This window comes from Triticum urartu, chromosome 3 (assembly GCF_003073215.2).
Source record: "Triticum urartu cultivar G1812 chromosome 3, Tu2.1, whole genome shotgun sequence".
In the NCBI taxonomy this organism is placed as follows: Eukaryota; Viridiplantae; Streptophyta; class Magnoliopsida; order Poales; family Poaceae; genus Triticum; species Triticum urartu.
The window spans coordinates 745,771,318-745,789,991 of record NC_053024.1 but is presented as its reverse complement, the minus strand read 5'-3'; the positions used below and the strand labels follow the sequence as shown (position 1 = coordinate 745,789,991).

The 18,674-nt window shown below is 47.8% G+C and overlaps 3 protein-coding genes across 4 annotated transcripts; all 3 read right to left on the bottom strand.

Moving 5' to 3' along the window:
* Positions 1-296: 296 nt before the first annotated feature.
* LOC125549607 (GATA transcription factor 16-like) lies at positions 297-1,539 on the bottom strand. The gene is made up of 2 exons (XM_048712966.1): positions 1,138-1,539; positions 297-970 (listed from the first exon to the last, which is right to left on the bottom strand). Exons 1-2 carry the CDS (start codon positions 1,288-1,290, stop codon positions 620-622), a joined length of 504 nt encoding a protein of 167 aa, XP_048568923.1. The 5' UTR covers positions 1,291-1,539; the 3' UTR covers positions 297-619.
* Positions 1,540-6,105: 4,566 nt separating this feature from the next.
* On the bottom strand, positions 6,106-13,066 carry LOC125546426 (probable LRR receptor-like serine/threonine-protein kinase At1g67720). Of its 2 annotated transcripts, XM_048710691.1 has the most exons (14): positions 12,484-13,061; positions 11,417-11,957; positions 9,102-9,743; positions 8,931-9,002; positions 8,748-8,816; positions 8,578-8,649; positions 8,346-8,414; positions 8,065-8,222; positions 7,710-7,963; positions 7,472-7,598; positions 7,313-7,372; positions 7,042-7,225; positions 6,777-6,912; positions 6,106-6,667 (listed from the first exon to the last, which is right to left on the bottom strand). In XM_048710691.1, exons 1-14 carry the CDS (start codon positions 12,644-12,646, stop codon positions 6,299-6,301), a joined length of 2,916 nt encoding a protein of 971 aa, XP_048566648.1. In that variant the 5' UTR covers positions 12,647-13,061; the 3' UTR covers positions 6,106-6,298. The 2 variants fall into 2 exon arrangements, with proteins under 2 accessions (XP_048566648.1, XP_048566649.1); XM_048710692.1 differs by lacking the exons at positions 6,106-6,667; positions 6,777-6,912; positions 7,042-7,225 and having other exon boundaries at positions 7,308-7,372; positions 12,484-13,066.
* Positions 13,067-16,350: 3,284 nt separating this feature from the next.
* Positions 16,351-18,674, bottom strand: LOC125546425 (serine/arginine repetitive matrix protein 2-like; the record flags this gene model as incomplete). Its single annotated transcript, XM_048710690.1, is given in 2 exon segments — positions 16,351-16,661; positions 16,791-18,674. A coding segment is annotated over 1 exon segment (1,856 nt), but the record flags the coding sequence as incomplete, so codon positions are not given.

Here is an 18,674-nt window from a genome sequence, read left to right as displayed (position 1 = left end):
CTTGCAGGTGCAAGTAAAAAATAAAAGAGTAAACAGCAGCAGAAGCATCGATGGCTGACTTCCCTTTCTTTCTTTCTTTCTTTCTTTCTTTCCAACTTGGGAAATAACTAACTAACTAACTAACTTATGCCGCCGTGGTGTACCATGGAATGCAATGGATGCTGCAGACATGAAATGTGATCATCCATCACCTCTTGCATCATCCCCTGCCCCACTCTACTACTTCACCCCTACTCTGCTCCCTGCTGCTTCAGGAAAGTAAGAATGACAGCAACACTAGACAGGATTAACATGACTTGACTTGTTCTTGTCACTTTGCATTGCATTGCATTGCAGATTAAGTCAGACAGTACATACTTGGAACAAACAAACAGACGGACGGACAGGCATTAACAGCACAGGGGATCAAAGTACTCACTAGCTAGCTAGCAACGAAAGAAGCAACGGTAAGCAGCAGCAACCAACACACACACAGCTAGGTAGGTAGGCTGCTGATCTAGGACTAGATCATCATACAGCATAGCATAGATGATTATTTGATTTGATTTGATTTGATGGATGCCAACAACACCTCTTCATGTTCATCTTGTTCCAACTGGGACCGATCCAAGGAGATGGATCAGGCGTATATTACGCCTGAGGAGAGGGACATGAGGAGGATGGCGGCCCGCTCCTCCTCGCCCAGGCACGACGGCTTCCTCCGCCGCATCCGCATCCTGCGCCGTTGCTTGAGCACCGCGTCCTTGGCGAACCCCACCATGTGGAGCTCCACGGTGTGAGTAGTCGTCTTGGTCTTGATCTTGTTGGTGCTGGCCTTGTTGTCCTCCTCCTCCTCCTCCTTGGTACTAGAAGCCTCCGCCTTGGATAGGATGGCGTCGTCCCTCTTGGGCTTCCTCTTGGCCTCCGGGTCGAGCCCCATGGCCACCCGCCGCCTCTTGCGGTACCGGATCCCGCACGCGTTGCACAGCGACTGCGATCAAATGAAATCAAATCAATTCAAATCAGTTGATCAGATGGATCGGGTCGGATAAGATGAGGCATTCAACCATTGATCGTAACAAGGATCGACCGGAACAGAGCAGATCGAAGCCGGACAGCGGAAGGGGAAAAGAAAACAAGAAGTAAAAAAGAGCGTACCTTTGGTCCGTTGGGTCCGCCGCGCCAGAGCGGCGTCTTGGTGGTGTTGCAGTCGTCGCAGGCCTTGGGGTCACCGGAGGCGGTGCGCTCCTCAGGATCCGCCGCCGCCTCCACCTCAACCATCTTGTGGGACTCCATCTCCGCCGGCGACATCTTGTATGAGGAGGAGGGATCGATTCCTGATCGCCGCTGCTCCCCGATCGCCCGCTTGATTGATCGCGCGGGGAAGGGAAGGGAAGGGAAGGGAAGGAGGAAGGCGGGAGGGGGCGAAGATTCGATTCCGCGGGCGGCGGCTCGGGTTTGGTTTGGGTTCGAATGGAGGGAGGGGTTTGGGTTTATCCCTCTGCTCTGCTGCGGCTGTGGGTGAGGGTTTAGCTTAGCTGCCAAAGAAAGGCGTCTGTTTTTTTAGCGGCGGCGGCGGCGGGGCGTGGGAACCCTAATCGCGACCCCCTACTGCCCGAACTGTGAATTTACCAAGCTGCCCCCCGCTCGGCCCATCCAAAGCCCACCCGATTCAACGCTTTCTGTTGCTGCACGGGTTCGGCCCACCAGAAAAAAAAAAGCAATCTTTTTCTGTGCTGCTCCCGGTGCCGTGCCAATACAAAATCAACACCTTTTCCTTCTAAACAAAAAAAGGGACCAAATCAATCTTTCTTTGTGTGTGTGTGTGTCTAGAATAATAAAATAAAGGACGCGTCTACGAAGCAGCCGGGTGCTCCCTAGCGTTTCCTGGCAGCCACCCAGAAAAGGTAATTTTCTGTCCCCACTGTCCAGGATAGGAAAGTACCTGGCCCCCGCTCCCGATTCCCGCAACCACCCATCGAGCGGTCAAAACACCTGGTCCTCCCCTTTGCCCGATCCCTCCCCCACCCCTGCACATCTCCTTCCTCCTTTGTCCTCACCAGCCCCATCTTCTTCTCTCTCAAGCAAAGAAGGACAGCACGCCCCTTCCCCTCACCACTTCCAGATCCAAAGCAAACCTTCACAGCCCACCAATGGCGGCTTCATTGATGTTTCTTCTCTAGGCGCCTGGTTCCTGATTGCCCTGCAAAAAGGCAAAAAAACAAGACAAAAAGGTCAGATTTGGCTCATCTTCCAGATCCCCCTCCTCTTTCCCCACGATTTGCCTCTTCTGTAAGGCTTCAGATGTGCAAAACATTGTGTAAAAAAGCTGTGATGTTAAGCATGTTTAGACTGCTGTTTGGGCAAGTTTCAGCCCCCTGATTTGGGCAAATTTAGTCTGATATTAAGCATCATATTTCTTCCCAGGCTTCAAAATCTATTTCCAAATCTGTTGCATATGAACACATCTATAAATCTGTAGGCAAGTGCTGATAGTAAATGCTGACAAAAAAATTAGGAAAATATAATGGCTTGAGCAAGAAAACAACTGAGCAAAACAGTGCTTATAAGAGGATGAGAAACAAACAGATCATGATCTTTCTGACGTGTTCCGGTTCTATTAATTGCTTAAAACAGTGAAAAAATAAACATTCTGTTTGAGCAAAAACAGTGCTATAATGAGGCAACTAAGTATATGTCTGCACAAAACTTTGAAAACTTATGCCATGGCAAAAACATGAACACTTTTGAAACTTATAAGACAATGAATACTGACATCAATGTGGCTTATTGGAGCAACTTACAAATATAGGATGAAGCAAAAAAGCATAATGATGTCGAGGCAACTCTTGAAGAAACTAGAAAAAAGATTCCTCTTGGACATTTGTTTCCATTATTCCTTGGTTACGATAGTGAAAACACACTAGAAAAAATAAATGTAACTGAAATTGCAACTAAAAAACAAGAGACAGTTGCGTAGTACAAATTACCTTTGTTGTATCATATCCTTCACCATGATCCAAAAAAAGTTGGAAAAGTTGCCAGTATACAGTTGCAAAATTATTAGTATTTCATCCTGCAAAAGAAGGAAAAAGCCAACAAAAAAATACATATACCAACAACTATCTCAGCTGCGAAACATTACTTCAAAAGCATACTGAGCATATCCAAAGACACACAAACTTGCTGGTATAAAAGATGAAACCTAAAAATGTCAACTTAAGTTCTTTCTAACACACTAACATGCCCATAATTCTAGCTTAAGTTTTTCCTAACACTAAACATGCTCTGATCTCTCTGAATTGGGAGTGAATTACATCCTGAAGACACTTCAAAAGTAGCACTTCTATGGCGGTATGCTTGCTTCCCCAAAAATCAAATGTTGCCTGCATTTAAAGAAAAACAAAAAAAGAAAATATATTATGAAACACAAAAAACAAAAAGCCTATGTTATGTTTATATGTACAAACATGGTTCATTCAGGCAAGCTCTATGCATATCCTGTAAATAATATATTGCCTGACATATATAGTTTGACTTGCCTGATTATATGGTTTGGGTTGCCTGATAGTGCACTTTGAATTTCCTGGTTATGTTCAACTGCTATCTTGTGAATCTGGTGTGCTTGCGTTGCTGTGTTGTTTGCTTGCCTGATTTTAGTGTGGTACTAGCTTGCCTCAACAACGTAAAAATTGCTTTGGTTGGTGGGTGAGCTATTGGCTTGCCTGTATTTACTGTGCTACTTGCTTCCATCCCTCTGCTGACTTGCTTTACTTTTTCTCATATTCTCAATGAATAAAACAGGTTGACAATGATTGATCTGAATGAAGTACCAGCTGAAAATAATGATGATCCATTGTACTGTACACAACATGGTGCTGGAAATGCAGAATTTGTGGCGGAATCACCTAATCCCCCTATCATCCAAAGAGTCGATGGTGCTGCTACAGAAGCAATGGAGGCAGATGGGCAGTCAAGTCATGGGGGTCGTGCTCCGGGCAGTACACAAGTACCTGCAGCTATAGCAACTGGGAGTGATGCTCATACCCTGGATGGCACAGGTGCTGCAGGTGATACCGGTGGCACTGTTGGTAATGGTTTGGGTGCTGAAAATGATGATGAAGCTTGGTCACAGCCCAAAGAGCCTTACGTGGGCATGAGGTTCGACACTTTGGAAGATGCCAAGGTGCATTACAATGCATATTCCTTGCAAATGGGGTTTTCAATCAAAATGAATAGTTCAAGGAAGGATCTCAAAACAGGGCTGGGAGATGGAAACCACATAAATCAATAAAAAATGAAAAAAAACAAACTCTGTTATGTACAGGAAGAACATAAAACTTCCTGAGCATGTGCACACCTGTGCTTGATGTTCTTCATTCCCATGAGATGCAAGGTCGTCATGACTTGATCCAGCAGGTCCATCCTGTTTAGACTTATGACTTGTCCCAGCCATCTATTTTCTGCTGCATATTTAAAAGACAAAACAGTGAGATTCATCATAAAAAGCACATTAGAAAAATGATTCTGAAAGAACTCTATATCATCCAACGAATTTCGTTTTACTAAATTCTTACTGAACATAACAAACAGCAACTTACAAAAAGTGGGCAGTGAAAAGGGTTGTAAACTATCTGATTTTCACTATATTACAACTATCCTATAATTGGCCCTATTACCCTCCCTCTACATGTCCTACAAAATCTGAAACAAATAAAGGCGCATAGAACAGAAAATCACAAAATGAATCCTCGTGAAATGCTTAAAACTGTCCTACAAATAGCCCTATTAACCTCCCTCTACTGGATTACTTCCTACGTCACACACACACAACAAAGTCACATGTGCATTTTCCATTGCTAAATCATTACTTTCCTGCACTGAAAATCAAAACACACCGTCAAACCCACCTTCGTAGGCAACACACGGTCCATATCAGGCAAGTCACTCACAAAAACAAGGGCAACATTAACATGAGACAGGTATTGCTGTCGTACAATAAACCAAAAACACACTTTCAAAACACCTTCGTAGGCGACACATGAAACATGTCAGGCAAGTCACTCACAATACAGGGGCAACATTGACATGAGAGAAGCATTACTGTCCTACGCTAAATGAAAACACACTGTCAAAAACACCTGCGCAGGCAACATATCAACCATATCAGGCAAGTCACTCACAAAACAAAGGCAACATTGACATGAGAGAAGCATTATTCTCGTACACTAAATCAAAAACACTGTCAAACACTCCTGCGCAGGCAACACATGAACCATATTCAGGCAAGTCAGTCGTTAATCAGGATCGACCTCCATATCTACAACACCAGAAAACTACAGCCCCAAGGCTTGCCTTCGAAACCTACGGATCCCAGTTCACCAGTAGCCTAGGAACACGAAATGCCCCGTGTCGTCGTCCCTCTCCAAATTAACAAGTGCTCCAAACAATTTCTACCATCTGCTACTCGATTTCATCAACTTAGTGGAGGGGCGCGTCGACCCGCCGCGATTCGGCACCGCGGAGACCCGTCAACGCGCGCCGTTCCTCCTCTGTCCGCGGCGGAGCGGCAGAGCACATCGATTTGGTGTTCCTAAACGCGTATGACCGTAAGAGATCGATAGGCATGGAGGCATACCAGGGATTCGCCGCGATTTTGCCCTTCTGCGCCAACAGAACAACGGCCGCGCACGCCGTTCCTCCTCTGCCGAGTCTCCGGTGCTGCTCCTTCTGACGCGGCCTGCAGCGCGTCGTCTCTCCTCGGTCGCGTCTCCGCCGCTGCACCACCTTCCTTCACGCCGCGCCCTCTGTCCCTCCCTAGCTCCGGTGGAAGACAAGCGCCGAATCGCCGACACGCCGCCGGCTGCTCTCGCGCTGGATTTGGGGGAGGAGTTGGGGGGATTGGAACGAGATCTGTCGCTGGGCTCGGGGCAGTTTCGAATGGGAGGGGGAGTGGAGAGGAACAGGAGAGGGGATGAGAGAAGCAACCGCACTCGAGAACCAACGGGTCTCGACCACCACGACCAGGGGACACCTGGCGCGCGCATCGACGGTTTCCCCTGAGCCCACTAGAAAACGCACGTGACCGCAAGATCTCGATCGGACGTCGCACGAGCCCGAGTGCTCTTTAAGACAAAGTAGCACTCGACCACTTTTTAGGATTTAGGTAAAATAAATACCCAAGTGCTACTCCTACATCACTTACTTAGTTTATACAGCCCCGAATCATCATCAATCAATCAAAAATGTGGGAACAAAACTCGATCCCGGCGAGACATAATAAATTTGAGTTTCAGTTTTGAAACGCCATAGGGATGGATCAGCGCAGCTCGGGGTGGCGGAGGGTGTTGGGGAATGAAGACGACTCGTCGTCCTCGCGCATCAGGTTGTCCATGATCATGTCGTGGGACCGCACCGTCCCGGACCGCGCCCCCGCCGGCGAGAACGGGAACGACGCCCTCCGCTCCAACGCCAACGCCGACGCCTCGCTGGGTGGCCGCTCCAGCGCCATCGCCTCCTGCACCTCCTTCACCACCTCCGCCATGCAGGGGCGCCTCCTCGCATCCGCGTCGATGCACCGCACAGCCGTCTCCGCCACCTTCCACACCGAGTGCACGTCCCGGTACTCCCCAGAGATGGCCGGGTCCACCACCGCCTCGATGTCACCGCTCTCGTAGTAGAACTTGGCCTGCCACATTTTGTTTTGTTTTGTTTTGTTGTTTTCAATATGTCAGTAGCAGCACATATATGACACGTTTATTCCACTGGATGAATGACTCAAGAAAATGATGACCGACCCATGGCCCGATGTTGCGGAAGTGGTCGCCGAAGGTCATGGCGGAGATGGGCGGCCGCCCCGAGATGAGCTCCAGCAGGATGATCCCGAAGCTGTACACGTCGCTCTTCTCCGTCAGCTGCTGAGAGATGTAGTACCTGCATTTTCCACACACATGCATGCGTTACTGTCTGAAACCTTGCCATTTGCAAGCTGAGACTGCAGTCTACAGTTTTGGGTTCAGTTGGCCTGAGAGTAAAAATGGCTGATGAGAAGTGAGTACTGACTGTGGATCCAGGTAGCCCAGCGTGCCGCGGACGTTGGTGGACGCGTGGGACTCCTCCGCGACCAGCTTCGACAGCCCAAAGTCCGACACCTTGGCCCGCATCTGCTTGTCCAGCAGGATGTTGCTCGTCTTGATGTCCCGGTGGATGATCGACGGCGTGCATCCGCTGTGCAGGTACTCGATCCCTGCATCCAAATTCAGTTTCTACAGGTTCAGATATGTACTACTACCATCTGAGCATATGCTTATGTCTGAATTTACTGAATACTAACCTTTTGCTGAATCCTCTGCAATCTCAAGTCGCTGGATCCAGCTTATGTGCTTGTCACGCCCTGCAAACAAACACATGGTTTGATGCTGTCTGATTTTTTTTTTCTAAATCACTTTGTTTATATGCGATCCACTACATGCAGGAGTAGAAGTAAAATTACCATGGAGATGCTCTTTCAGAGTCCCGTTCATCATGAACTCGTAGACCAGGATGTTCCTCCCGTCTTCATGGCAGTACCCCAGAAACGCCACCAGGTTCCTGTGGTGTATCCTCGACAGCAAGGATACCTGAATGAACAAATTAACAGCAGCAACACATGTCGAGAATTACTGAGCACGTACCTCATACATCCAAGGCTACAATAGCATTCTGCTGGCAAACAAATTAACACAACCTACCTCGTTCGTGAACTGCTTTTTCCCCTGGTACGAGTCGTTCGTCGGCACCTTCACCGCGATCTCCCTTCCGTCCGGCAGCTTCCCATAGTACACTATCCCGAAACCTCCAGAGCCAATCCTGTTCTCAAAATTCTTGGTCGCCTCTTCGAGGTCGCATAATCTGAAGGGATGGCAGGTCTCGGTGGCGATTTCGCAGGACGGCGCGTCTGACTTCTGCAGCTTGTGCGCGGGCGGGGGCGCCTTGGTAAGGTCATCTGAACCAGAATGAATGAAGGTTATAGAAGAGTTGAGAACACTCACACGCACACAGAAGGAAACACTCCAATAAAAATACAACAAGATGCGAGGAGGCGACCTTCTGGTGGTGAGTTTTTCTTGTTGGCTTTGCGTGTCAGCACGTAGCAACAGAGGGAAACTGCAAGCAGCAAGGATACTCCAAGCAGCGCAGATATGATGATTATCAGGTGGTGCTTCTCTTGATTCCCTGCCTTCAGGTCCATATTGCCAGCATAGCTGAAAATTTTACAGCGAGGAAAGCTTAAAAATATTAGTACTCGCTGATAGCAAGCTATTTTAAATAACTGTTGCTGAAATAATATGCTCATTAATGTAGTGTATGAAGCAAAGAATACCAACTTGAAAACAATGCCTCTGCTTTTCAGAGCCTTGGGGATATAACCAGACAGCTTGTTATTCTGAAGATAGCTGCATTACATGTAGAATAATAGTCGACAGTCAGTTCTCAAAGGCCTGCTATTCTCTTTGTTATGACCAAATCTTTAGTACTACAACTGACTAGGTGTTAATATAGCAGGCAAACTGCAGTCAATTGGACAGTAATTAAGCAAGGGTTTGATGAAAGACTCACAGCTCAGTGAGCTTGGGCAAGCTGCTCAAATATGAAGGCACACTGCCAGTAAGCTGGTTGTTCTCAAAGTGACTGCATTTTTATTCAGTGAGAAAATTAGTTAAGCATCCACTCATGAGAAATCAGTGGTAGTGGGAGGTGAAAAATCTGAAATGAGGCAGGTGACTCACATGATTGAGAGGTTCGAAGAGGCAGAAAGGTCTGGAATCGGACCCGTCAGCATGTTATCATCAAGTCGGCTGCAGAGAAATTCATGATCGATCAGGAAATGGATGGAAGGAATAAAGGTGATAATTTATGGTTTAATCAGAAGAACATTCTGTGAGCAGAAAGGCAATGATGAAAATTATTACATTTCTGCTAAGAATGACAAAGCCACTAGTTCCGGAGGTATGCTCCCTGTCAAGTTCTTCCCTGACAGATTTCTGTTGACAACTAAAGGTTGTTAAAATGCAGATAGATGCTATATTTAGCACAAGATCAGGAAACAATAAAATAGAGAGCTAAGTGAATGGATTACATACATTGAAACCACTCTTAGTTGTGGTTCTGAGGAGCATCTGACCCAGGACCATGGCGAGGGCCAGCAGGGATCACCGCCTTCGTTGGCCCAATCACCGAAGGACGCGTACCGCGACGCGAGGCTTGCCATGGCCAGAGCGTCTGGGGACCCGGGCTCGATCTCGACATACTTGTAGATCTCAAATGCGTTGAGAATTGGCCCCCTGGATGAGTCGTTGGTCTTTCTGAACGCGAATGATAGCACGAAGGGTAGTGACACGTTATAGTAGCCTGGCTGGTAGAGCCGTAACTTCCCAGGGGCATTCTCACCGACGTCAACGGTGGCCTTGCTAACGTCGGGCAGGCCAGGGATGAAGAGCTTGAACTTGCGCGTCTCAGGAACAACGGACTCCTCAATCTCAGCGAAGTAGGAGAAGGCCCAGCCATCCCCCGGAAAGCCGTTGAGGTTGAGCCGATAGGTGAGCTCGCCGAGGGTGCCTACGACGGCGGTTTGCATCACCTTCTCCGGCGGCCTCTCGCTCGTGGCGACGAACACCGGCTTGTCGGTGGATACGTTGACGGTGCCGGGCGCTGCATCGACCAGGTAGTTGGCCCGCCGTACCATGTCCGACTCCCATATCCGGTCATATGGATCATCAGGATACCTGCATTCATCGAATTAACCATGATCAACAAATCAGTAGTTTTTAAGAAGAACTGGACTTAATTATGATCAAAACAACAGGAGCTAGAAGAAAGAAAATCTATTCTTTGAAACAGAAAAGAAGAAGAAAGAGATTTTGTTGTACATGAATCGGCTCATGGAGTTTATTTTGGTAATGAAAACCCTGATATTGCCATGCCTCAACTCATAGCCTGATGGTAACCGGGCAACTATAATTAGAAATAGAACGTCCTGTGACTTGTTACATGGAAATAATGTTCCTCCATGATAGGTCTCTTTGTTTGGATTCTGGAGAAACTGGTAGATGTGATTGTTTGTCTGCATACAAGGTTGACTTGGTGGGCTTTCAAGAAACAAGGAAGGAGAACATTTCTCCTGGTTTTTTACAACCCATTTTCTAGCAGAGCCGACTATGCTAGAACAGTACAATCGTTTTGGAAAAACTCTGATGTGGTATAAAAGTGAACAGAGGGAGTAAAAAAGATCACCATTTGGTATGACGTGTGTACTCTAAGAACTGTACTTGATTATGACCGAAACAACAAGAAAAAGAAAATTATATTCTTTGAAACATAAAAAATGAAAACTAAAAGGTATTTTGGTGCACGTGAACTAGATGGCGCTGCTTTTGGTAATGAACACCCTGATACTTCCCTGCCTGGCAATATTGATGTTTCTGTTAAGGATGAATCCCAGCCCAGATGGTTATTGTAATACTATAATTATAAACAAGGGGCTTTTTTTTAGAAAAAGAGGCCGGGGGTCATCCTCCTTTTCTAAAAAAAAAAAACATAGAAATCAAATCCCTACATGATATGCCTTTTTTTTGGAGTGTTAAGAGGATTTGGAAAACAGATTCTGATGGTAGAACCTTACCTTGGTCGGGTTTTAACAAGGAAAAGTTTGAAACCTTACCGGTTTCTTGACATAAATTATGTTTTGTGACAGTGGTTAAAGGGAAAATGGTGAGGTTGTTTGCTTATATGAAACTAAGACCAACATCCACCTTGTTGGTTCGATCTATTTTTGAAAAAACTCTGCTCTGGTCTGCTCTCTGATCCAGAGAAGAATTCTTTATGGAAACTTTTTCTCCGAGGAAGAGATGAGAAATGTCATGTTTTGGAGGAAAATGGGTTCCTTTTCAGGCTAGCAGTTTGTCAAAATCCCTTGTTACTTGCCCTCTGTTATGAAACTCCCTGGTTGGAAAAATCATGCCATAGATGTCTCATTTTTTGTGTTTTTTGGGGGGAATGTTGATGGTATGACTTTACCAATTGGGGCATGGTTTGTAAGATGAAGGATTCTGGTGGCCTAGGCATTCCAAATCTTAAGGAGGAAAGAGAAAAAAAAAGACACTACTTTGCTGGAGTTGACAAAATTTGGGTTAAATTGGTTGACCACAATTTACTTATGTAAAAGGAAAAAAAATCACCATTTGGCATGTAGGCAAACTCTACGAATCCAGTGATTTGTAGGACGAATATAGCAACACTGGAAAGTTGATTGTAGGTTTTTTTGTTTGTGTATGAATCCGTTACCACCGCGAAAGTTTATGTACCCCAGGTGTAATTAACTCTTGATTATATACATGTTCAAATCAACAGAAGAAGAAGAAAGTGGGGAAAAGAAAGAAGCGGCAGAGTAGTAGAGTACCTGACCGGATCTGGCGAGGGTGCGCCGAAGTTGATGCGGGCGGCGAGGGCGAGGAAGGCGCGGGCCTCGGCGTCGGTGCGGTACAGCGACCCGTTGAGCGGCCGGAGCTCTAGGGTGGATATAAACGGCCGCCCCGTGGTGGCGTTGGAGAGGCAGACGGAGATGCTTGCAGACTGGGCCAAGACGACGGCTTCCCTTGTGACGAGGCGTGCGCCGTCGTAGACGACGATGGGGGACCAGCGGGTGGCGCCGAGGTAGAGGTCGAACTCCGGGAAGGCGTCGTCGCCGTCGAAGCCGGCGTAGAGGAAGGTGGCCCGCAGCAGGTAGCGCGCCCGCGTGGCGACCGGGAGCGCGTAGCAGTGCTTGGCGCCGTCGGACGGGAAGGCGCGCAGCGTGGTGTACTGCGTGTCTTGTTCTTGGGTGGAGGGGGAGGTGGTGTTGATGGGTGTGCCGGTGGCGATGAGGGCGGCGTCGGAGGTCCAGCGCAGGCCCCGGGAGTCGGTGTAGTTGGCGGCGCCGCCGCAGTCGATGCTGAGGAAGCCTGCAGCAGCAAATAGCAATGGGAGGCAACTTGAGTTAATGAACCTCAACAGATTAAGAATTAGTTACACTGATGGATCTAGGAGGATGAGTGAGTGATTGATTGAAATCATGTCATGGACGGATGAATTAGTTGGTGTTACTGATGCAAATTGAACTAGTAGTATTCCCCACTAGACAGTAGTAGTGAAATGTACTCCCTTCGTTCGGAAATACTTGTCTTAAAAATGATTGTATATAGAAGCTGCGGATTTTCTAGGACAAGTATTTCCGTACGAACGGAGGGATGAATTGGCATACTGTGATTAAATAAATCTCACATGAAGATGTACGTGCAGTAGTACTCAACACCAATGAATTGCACATCACCCATCATGCAGTACATCTGAGGTGCTAGCTAACTGATATAGTACATGTGCGTGAAGCTGTTGTGTAAATATGTAAATACAGATAGATAGAAGCTGCCGAGTAGTCCGATGGTAACTGACGGATGAATTAGCAGAGAAGAAGAAGAAGAAGATACTAACCAGGCATCTGAGCTCGTGAGACGGCGGGGAAGGAGGAGCACAAGAAGAAGAACAAGATGATGTGCAGCAGAGCAAGATGAAGAAGAGGAAGCCGCCGGTGCAGGTAGCAAGATGAAGAAGAGCAAGAGGAGCGGTGTTGCGTTGGAGGAGTCTCCGCGGCCATTGTGGAAGGAAGCTGGCCGGCTGCTCCAAGGAAGGGAGAGCAGTCCAGTTGTCGCCGGCCGGCCGTCGGTCGGTGTTTCTTGCTAGCAGTATACTTACTTGGTTGCTAAGTAAGCATGTGCCTATTCTATGGTGGATCGGCAGCCTGCCCGGAGATGATGATGGCCTCCTCTTCCAATCAATCTATCTATCTGGGTGACTCACTGATCGATTGATTGATTGATTATGGCACTCCACTCCACTCGAGTAGTAGCTAGTAAAACAGACAGACAGACAGACAGACAGAGGAGATGGGGAAAGTGAAGGGAGGGAGGAAAGCTCAAAGCTGAGCAGAGCTGTGTGAAGAGGGAGGGAGGAGTTAAGCAAAGCTAAGCTAAGCAACAAAGCAAAGTAGTAAAGCACACCACCACCACTCACTCACTGAATGAACCTAAGCTAAGCTAAGCAGTGTGAAGAGAGCAAGAGGAGAGAAGAGATGTGCAACACTCACTCTGTCTGTAAAGTTGTCATGGAATCGCTCTCTCGCTGCCTTTTTCCTTAACGTCCTTCCTTCCTTTTGTTTTGTTGCTCTCTCCATCCATTCATCTCACCTTCCTTTTTACACCACCATACTACCTGTGCATGCACCAATTAAGCAAATGGTAATGCCACTCTCTTAGCCAACAATATCATTTCTAGCACAATTTAATATTGTTCTGTTCCCACTCTACAAATTATTTTTTAGGGAAATCATTTTTCCACATCTTGTGAACCCTCTAAAACTTACTTCCCTAAAGTATACATTTGGTTCACGCGACCACCTACGATGCCCCGACAAGGATGGCCATCACAGTGAAGGCATGAAGCTGAACGTCATCTTCTCCTCCTCGTTTGCCACCACCCCGCCAAAATATCAAACGTCGACCACTCTCCTCGGAGCTGCTGCTGTGAACAGTGGCGGAGCCAGGAATTAAGGATCAGGGGGTCCAAATGACTCAAAGTTTCAATAACAGGGGCCAAACAATATTAATACATGTATTTTTGTATAAAATGTACATTATTAATCTAGTAATTAGCAGCAAATCAGTAATCTTATGGCCCCTGCTGGTCCCCCCTGTCTCCGCCACTGGCTGTGAAAGCATGAGAGGGAGACTGGGAGACGGACCTAAGAGCCCATCGCGTTATCTGCACGATACGGCCAGCTAGCCACACCCCAGAGGCCAACAACTATTGACAATGCCCTATCTAGGGCGGGGGACTCTCACCCTAACGGTTCCCGCCCTAGTGGATCGGGCTAAGGATGTCGGTTCCGTCCTAGGACACTTTGGGCGGGCCATGGTGGTGTACATGAAGATTCCGGAAGACTTGGGAGTACACTCCAAAGATACCGGAGACGTGAAGGATTTCACCTCCACCAACGTAGTCGACCTAGTTTTGTAACCCTAGGACCCCCGGTGTGCTATATAAGCCGAGGTCAGGCTCATCGTATCCTAAACTTTGTACACGGTCCAATGCAATATACACAAGCATAACATAGGGTATTATCTCCTCCGTGAGAGCCCAAACCTGGGCAAACCTTGCCTCCTGTTACCATCGTGCCAAGTCGCAAAGTTAGGATACCCTATCAGATGATTTGCCGGATTTAGCTCCGACAGTTGCCCTTGTTGTTCCACGGGGCACAAGGGGGTTTGGGCAAGGGCAGCCGGGTGGGTAGCTCACGACGGCGCGAGGCGAAGAATGCCCGTGATTCCGGCCATGGCTCAGCCCGTGATTCATGAAATTCTTCGTTGTCGGCGGCGAGGGTCACCGGAGCAGTGGGGCGGTGTGGGATTCCATTCCCCCGATGAGCGGGGCGGCATGGCTGTCTCCCTACTTTTACTCTAGGGTCACGCGTTGGACCAAATATAGTCATCTTGGGATGGTTTGTAGGGAGTGAGACTAAATTTTTTTTTCAAGCAAAGTTGGTTTTAGGTAATCTGCTAGCTAGTGTTTAACTCCCTAAAACTCTTGTTTTTTTTTCCTCCTCAAATACAGGTTTATTTGGTTGTGAAACTATACTTTATTTGGTTGTGAAGCTATATATTTGTTGAAAAAGGACGACCAGCCAGTCACGCCGGCAAATATGGGTCGGCACCGCCGATCCAAATGATAAACATGGCGGACACCAAGCGGTCGGCCGACCTAAACGGACAAAAAGCAAACAAAAGCGCCGTCAGTTTGTGTTGGAGCTGCTCTTAAGGGATATGCTACAGGAGGTGCTTGGGTCCATGTGTGTACATATCCATCACATTAACATGAGATCTGGCAAGCAAGCAAGGAAAGAGTAAGCAAGCTTTTCACGCGTCAACACTAGGGAGCATCCATCCATGTCCATGAGATATGATGAGATTAAAGATCCAGCTGCATGCATGCATCATGAAAAGATCATTAAGCTTTTCTTCATGCTCCATCACAGAGATGAGATGAGATGAGATGAGATTAAACAAGATCACTCCAGCTCCAGCTGAGGGACCCATGATCAACCATCATGCCAGGCCTGCCAACAAGCCAGATTATTGTCAGTCGGTCAAATTAAGCCAACCCATCAGTCAACTTTTCATGCATTCTTCTTCCTTTGTTTTTCCTTCTCCTTTCCCTTTCCCTTTCTTTTCCATTCCCTTTCCAATGGGTCCCTTGGAAAATAACCATGCATGCATTGCATTCATACTACACTAGTAAGTAAAGCAGAGAGAATGAAGGAACATGTTATTAAGAATATATATAAATTCCCGCAAAAAAAGAATATATATATATATATATATATATATATATATATATAAACAATGCATGCAAAGTTGGCATGCATCTACTGCTACTCATTTTTCTTCACATGCCCATGCCCATGCAAGTCACTGCATCCAGCAACTATTACTGCTGCTCTGTAACTAACTGCACTCTCTCTTAGCCACTAAGCTGGCGAAAAATGCAATGTTTCCACACTTGAGCTGGAGCATCCATCCATCCATGTATGATATGAGATGAAATCAGATTAGGCTCCAGCTGCATGCATGCATCATGAAAAGAAAGATGGACCAAACCTCTTTTCTTCATGCTGAAGCTGGAGCATCCATCTCCCATCTCCCATCTCCATCAGATGAGATCAGACTGAGCTCCAGCTGCAGCTGAGGGATCCATGAGCCATCATGCCAGCCAGCCAGCCAGCCAGGTAAGGTGATTGTCACTCAAATTAAGCTGGTCTGAAACTGACTGAAGCATCTGTCTTCCTCCCTTTCTTGTTCTCTCTTCCTTTCACATTACCTTTACTTTTCCAAAGGAAAAAAAAATACAATGCATACATACATACTAAAGCAGAAAGATAGATAGATAGATGAGCATGTTCAGTTTAAAAGAATATAAACAAGCAAAGAATGCATGCATGCATATCAAAAGTTGGCATCTACTGCTTGCCTTTGCTGCTTTATCAGCCCATGCCCATGCAAGTCACTGCATATGCATCCCACTGCAGCACAAGACTTGACAAATCTACCAAGCCTGCCTAAAGCATGCCTGCCTGCCTGGTGGGTATCACACTATCAGTTACCAGTTAATTATTACTAGTCATGCCAACTAAGATACTCCAGCTCATCATATCATATAGTAAAAGCTAGCTAACCAGCACATAGATGCATCAATGCTCCTCTCCTCTGCTGCTACAAACATAACCACAACAACAACAATAACAACTAGTGACCCCCAACCAAGAGCACTCTCATTCACCACACAATTCAACCAGACACACAACACAAGACAGACAGACTTTCAGGTAGGGTACCAACAAAGTCACCAGGTTTTTACATCCTCACATGCATCCAATCCTCACATGCAACCATGCCATAGTCTTTTTACATCTTATACTACTACTTAATAACAAACACCTCTCAGCATCCTCCAAAAAGACACCACAAAGCCACAATGCTTGCTTTCTTACTCCTCCTTTTAACACAACCACAAAGCTACCACCACCTAAATAACAAACACCTCCTCCACTCCTCCTTCACCTGAAACCAACAACACAGCAACACAGCATCAGCACATGCAGCTCAATGCAACAAACACAGGGAACGGAAGCATCATCATTACACTGCAGCAGCAGCAGCAGCAATAAATAAATCATCATATCCAATTACCTCTCTCCTCCACCTCCAGCAGCCCTGTTCACCCCTGCTTCGGCCCGTCGTCGCCCCGGAACGCGGCGGCAGCGGATGGGAAGTCGGTGAGCCGGAAGCTGTCGAGGCTGGGCCTGAGGGCCGCCATCTTGCCCGCGCCGCCGAACGCCGCCTCCGCGTCCGCGCGCCGCCTGAACACCACCTGGGCCGAGCTGGAGTGCTGGTCCGTCTCCGTCTTCGCCTCGCTCACGGGCCCGTACTGGCTGAAGATCTCGATGAGGTCGCCACGCGAGGGCACCGCACCTGGCTTGCTGAAGTGCAGCACCAGCCCCATCAGCGACGCGTCCTCCTCGGCCGCGCTTGCCTGGCCGCCACCCCCGTTCGCCTTCCCATTCTCTGCCTCTGCCTTGTCTTGCTGGCTCTCATCTTGCTTCATCTCGTCGTCACGCCGCTGCTTCTTGCTTGATCTCATCTTGCCCTTGTCCTTCTTCTTTGCCAGACTAGACAGCGGTTCCTCCACGTCTATGAGAATGTCAGACCAGTAATCGTCCTTCATATTATCAGCCACCACCGGCGGCTCTGATGGAGCAGGGGAGCTCTTTGCTGCCTTCTCAGACATCTCTGCTTCAGCATGAGGACTAGACACTTTGTCTGCTGGCTTCTCAGCTATCTCCTCGTCGACAGGGGGGCAAGAAACTTTCTCTGTTGCCTTCTCAGGTGTCTCCACGTCGGCAGGGGGACTAGAAGCTTCATCTGCTGCCTTCTCAGGTATCGCCTCCTCAGCATGGGGACTAGAAACTTTCTCTGCCGTCTTCTCAGGTATCACCTCATCAGCATGCGGACTAGAAACTTCCTCTTTTACCTTCTCAAGTGTCTCCTCGCCGGCAGGGGCATTAGAAACTTTCTCTGCTGCTGCCGTCTCAGGTGTCTCCTCGTCGGCAGGAGCACTAGAAACTTTCTCTGCTGCTGCCGTCTCAAGTGTCTCCTCGTCGGCAGGGGCACTAGAAACTTTCTCTGTTGCTGCCGTCTCAAGTGTCTGCTCGTCAGCAAGGGGACTAGAAACTTCCTCTTTTACCTTCAAAAGTGTCTCCTCGTCGGCAGGGGCAAGTGAAACTTCATCTGCTGCCACCTCAGGTATCGCCTCATCAGCATGGGGACTAGAAACTTTGTCTGCTGCCTCCTCAGGTATCACCTCATCAGCATTGGGACTGGAAACTCTCTCTGCTGCCTTCTCAGGTATCGCCTCATCAGCAGGGGTACTGGAAACTTCAACTGCTGCCTTCTCGGGTACCACCTCATCAGCATTGGGACTAGAAACTTTCTCTGCTGCCTCCTCGGGTATCGCCTCATCGGCACTGGGACTAGAAACTTTCTCTGCTGCCTCCTCAGGTATCACCTCATCGTCAGCATGAGGACTAGACACTTTGTCTGCTGCCTCCTCGGGCACCTCCATGTCAGCATGAGGACTAGAAACATTGTCTGTTGCCTTCTCAGGTATCTCCTCGACAGCATGAGGACTAGAAATTTTGTCTGCTGCTGCTTCCTCAGGTATCTCTTCGTCAGCATTGGGACTAGAAACTTTGTCTGCTGCTGCCTTCTCAGGTATCTCCTCGTCAGCATGGGGACTAGAAGCACGGCAGTCTGCGTTGGCTGCCTCCTCCACATCAGAAGTACAGGCACGAGCGCTCTTCAGGAAATCAGTCAAGAAGCTAGCGCTTGTAGGGGCGATCTTCCCCATCTTCTCAGCATCACTTGCTCCGACACAAAGCTGTGACAGCATTTCACCACAAGACGGAGAGCCTTCTGCCACGGCACCTTTCTTGCCCTTATCCGGCTTAACAGAGCGTGGAGACTTGTCTGGAACAGTCACTTCACTGTTTATGGCCCTACGCGATCTCGTCTGAG

Excerpts from the sequence above, each read along its gene's own strand:
- LOC125549607 (XM_048712966.1), bottom strand. The coding sequence starts at position 1,290 with ATGTCGCCGGCGGAGATGGAGTCCCACAAGATGGTTGAGGTGGAGGCG. Across the intron at positions 971-1,137 it reads GCGGACCCAACGGACCAAAG|TCGCTGTGCAACGCGTGCGG; the intron begins GTACGCTCTTTT and ends ATTTGATCGCAG.
- LOC125546426 (XM_048710691.1), bottom strand. The coding sequence starts at position 12,646 with ATGGCCGCGGAGACTCCTCCAACGCAACACCGCTCCTCTTGCTCTTCT. Across the intron at positions 11,958-12,483 it reads CTCACGAGCTCAGATGCCTG|GCTTCCTCAGCATCGACTGC; the intron begins GTTAGTATCTTC and ends TTGCTGCTGCAG. Across the intron at positions 7,226-7,312 it reads TGCAGAGGATTCAGCAAAAG|GGATCGAGTACCTGCACAGC; the intron begins GTTAGTATTCAG and ends ATTTGGATGCAG.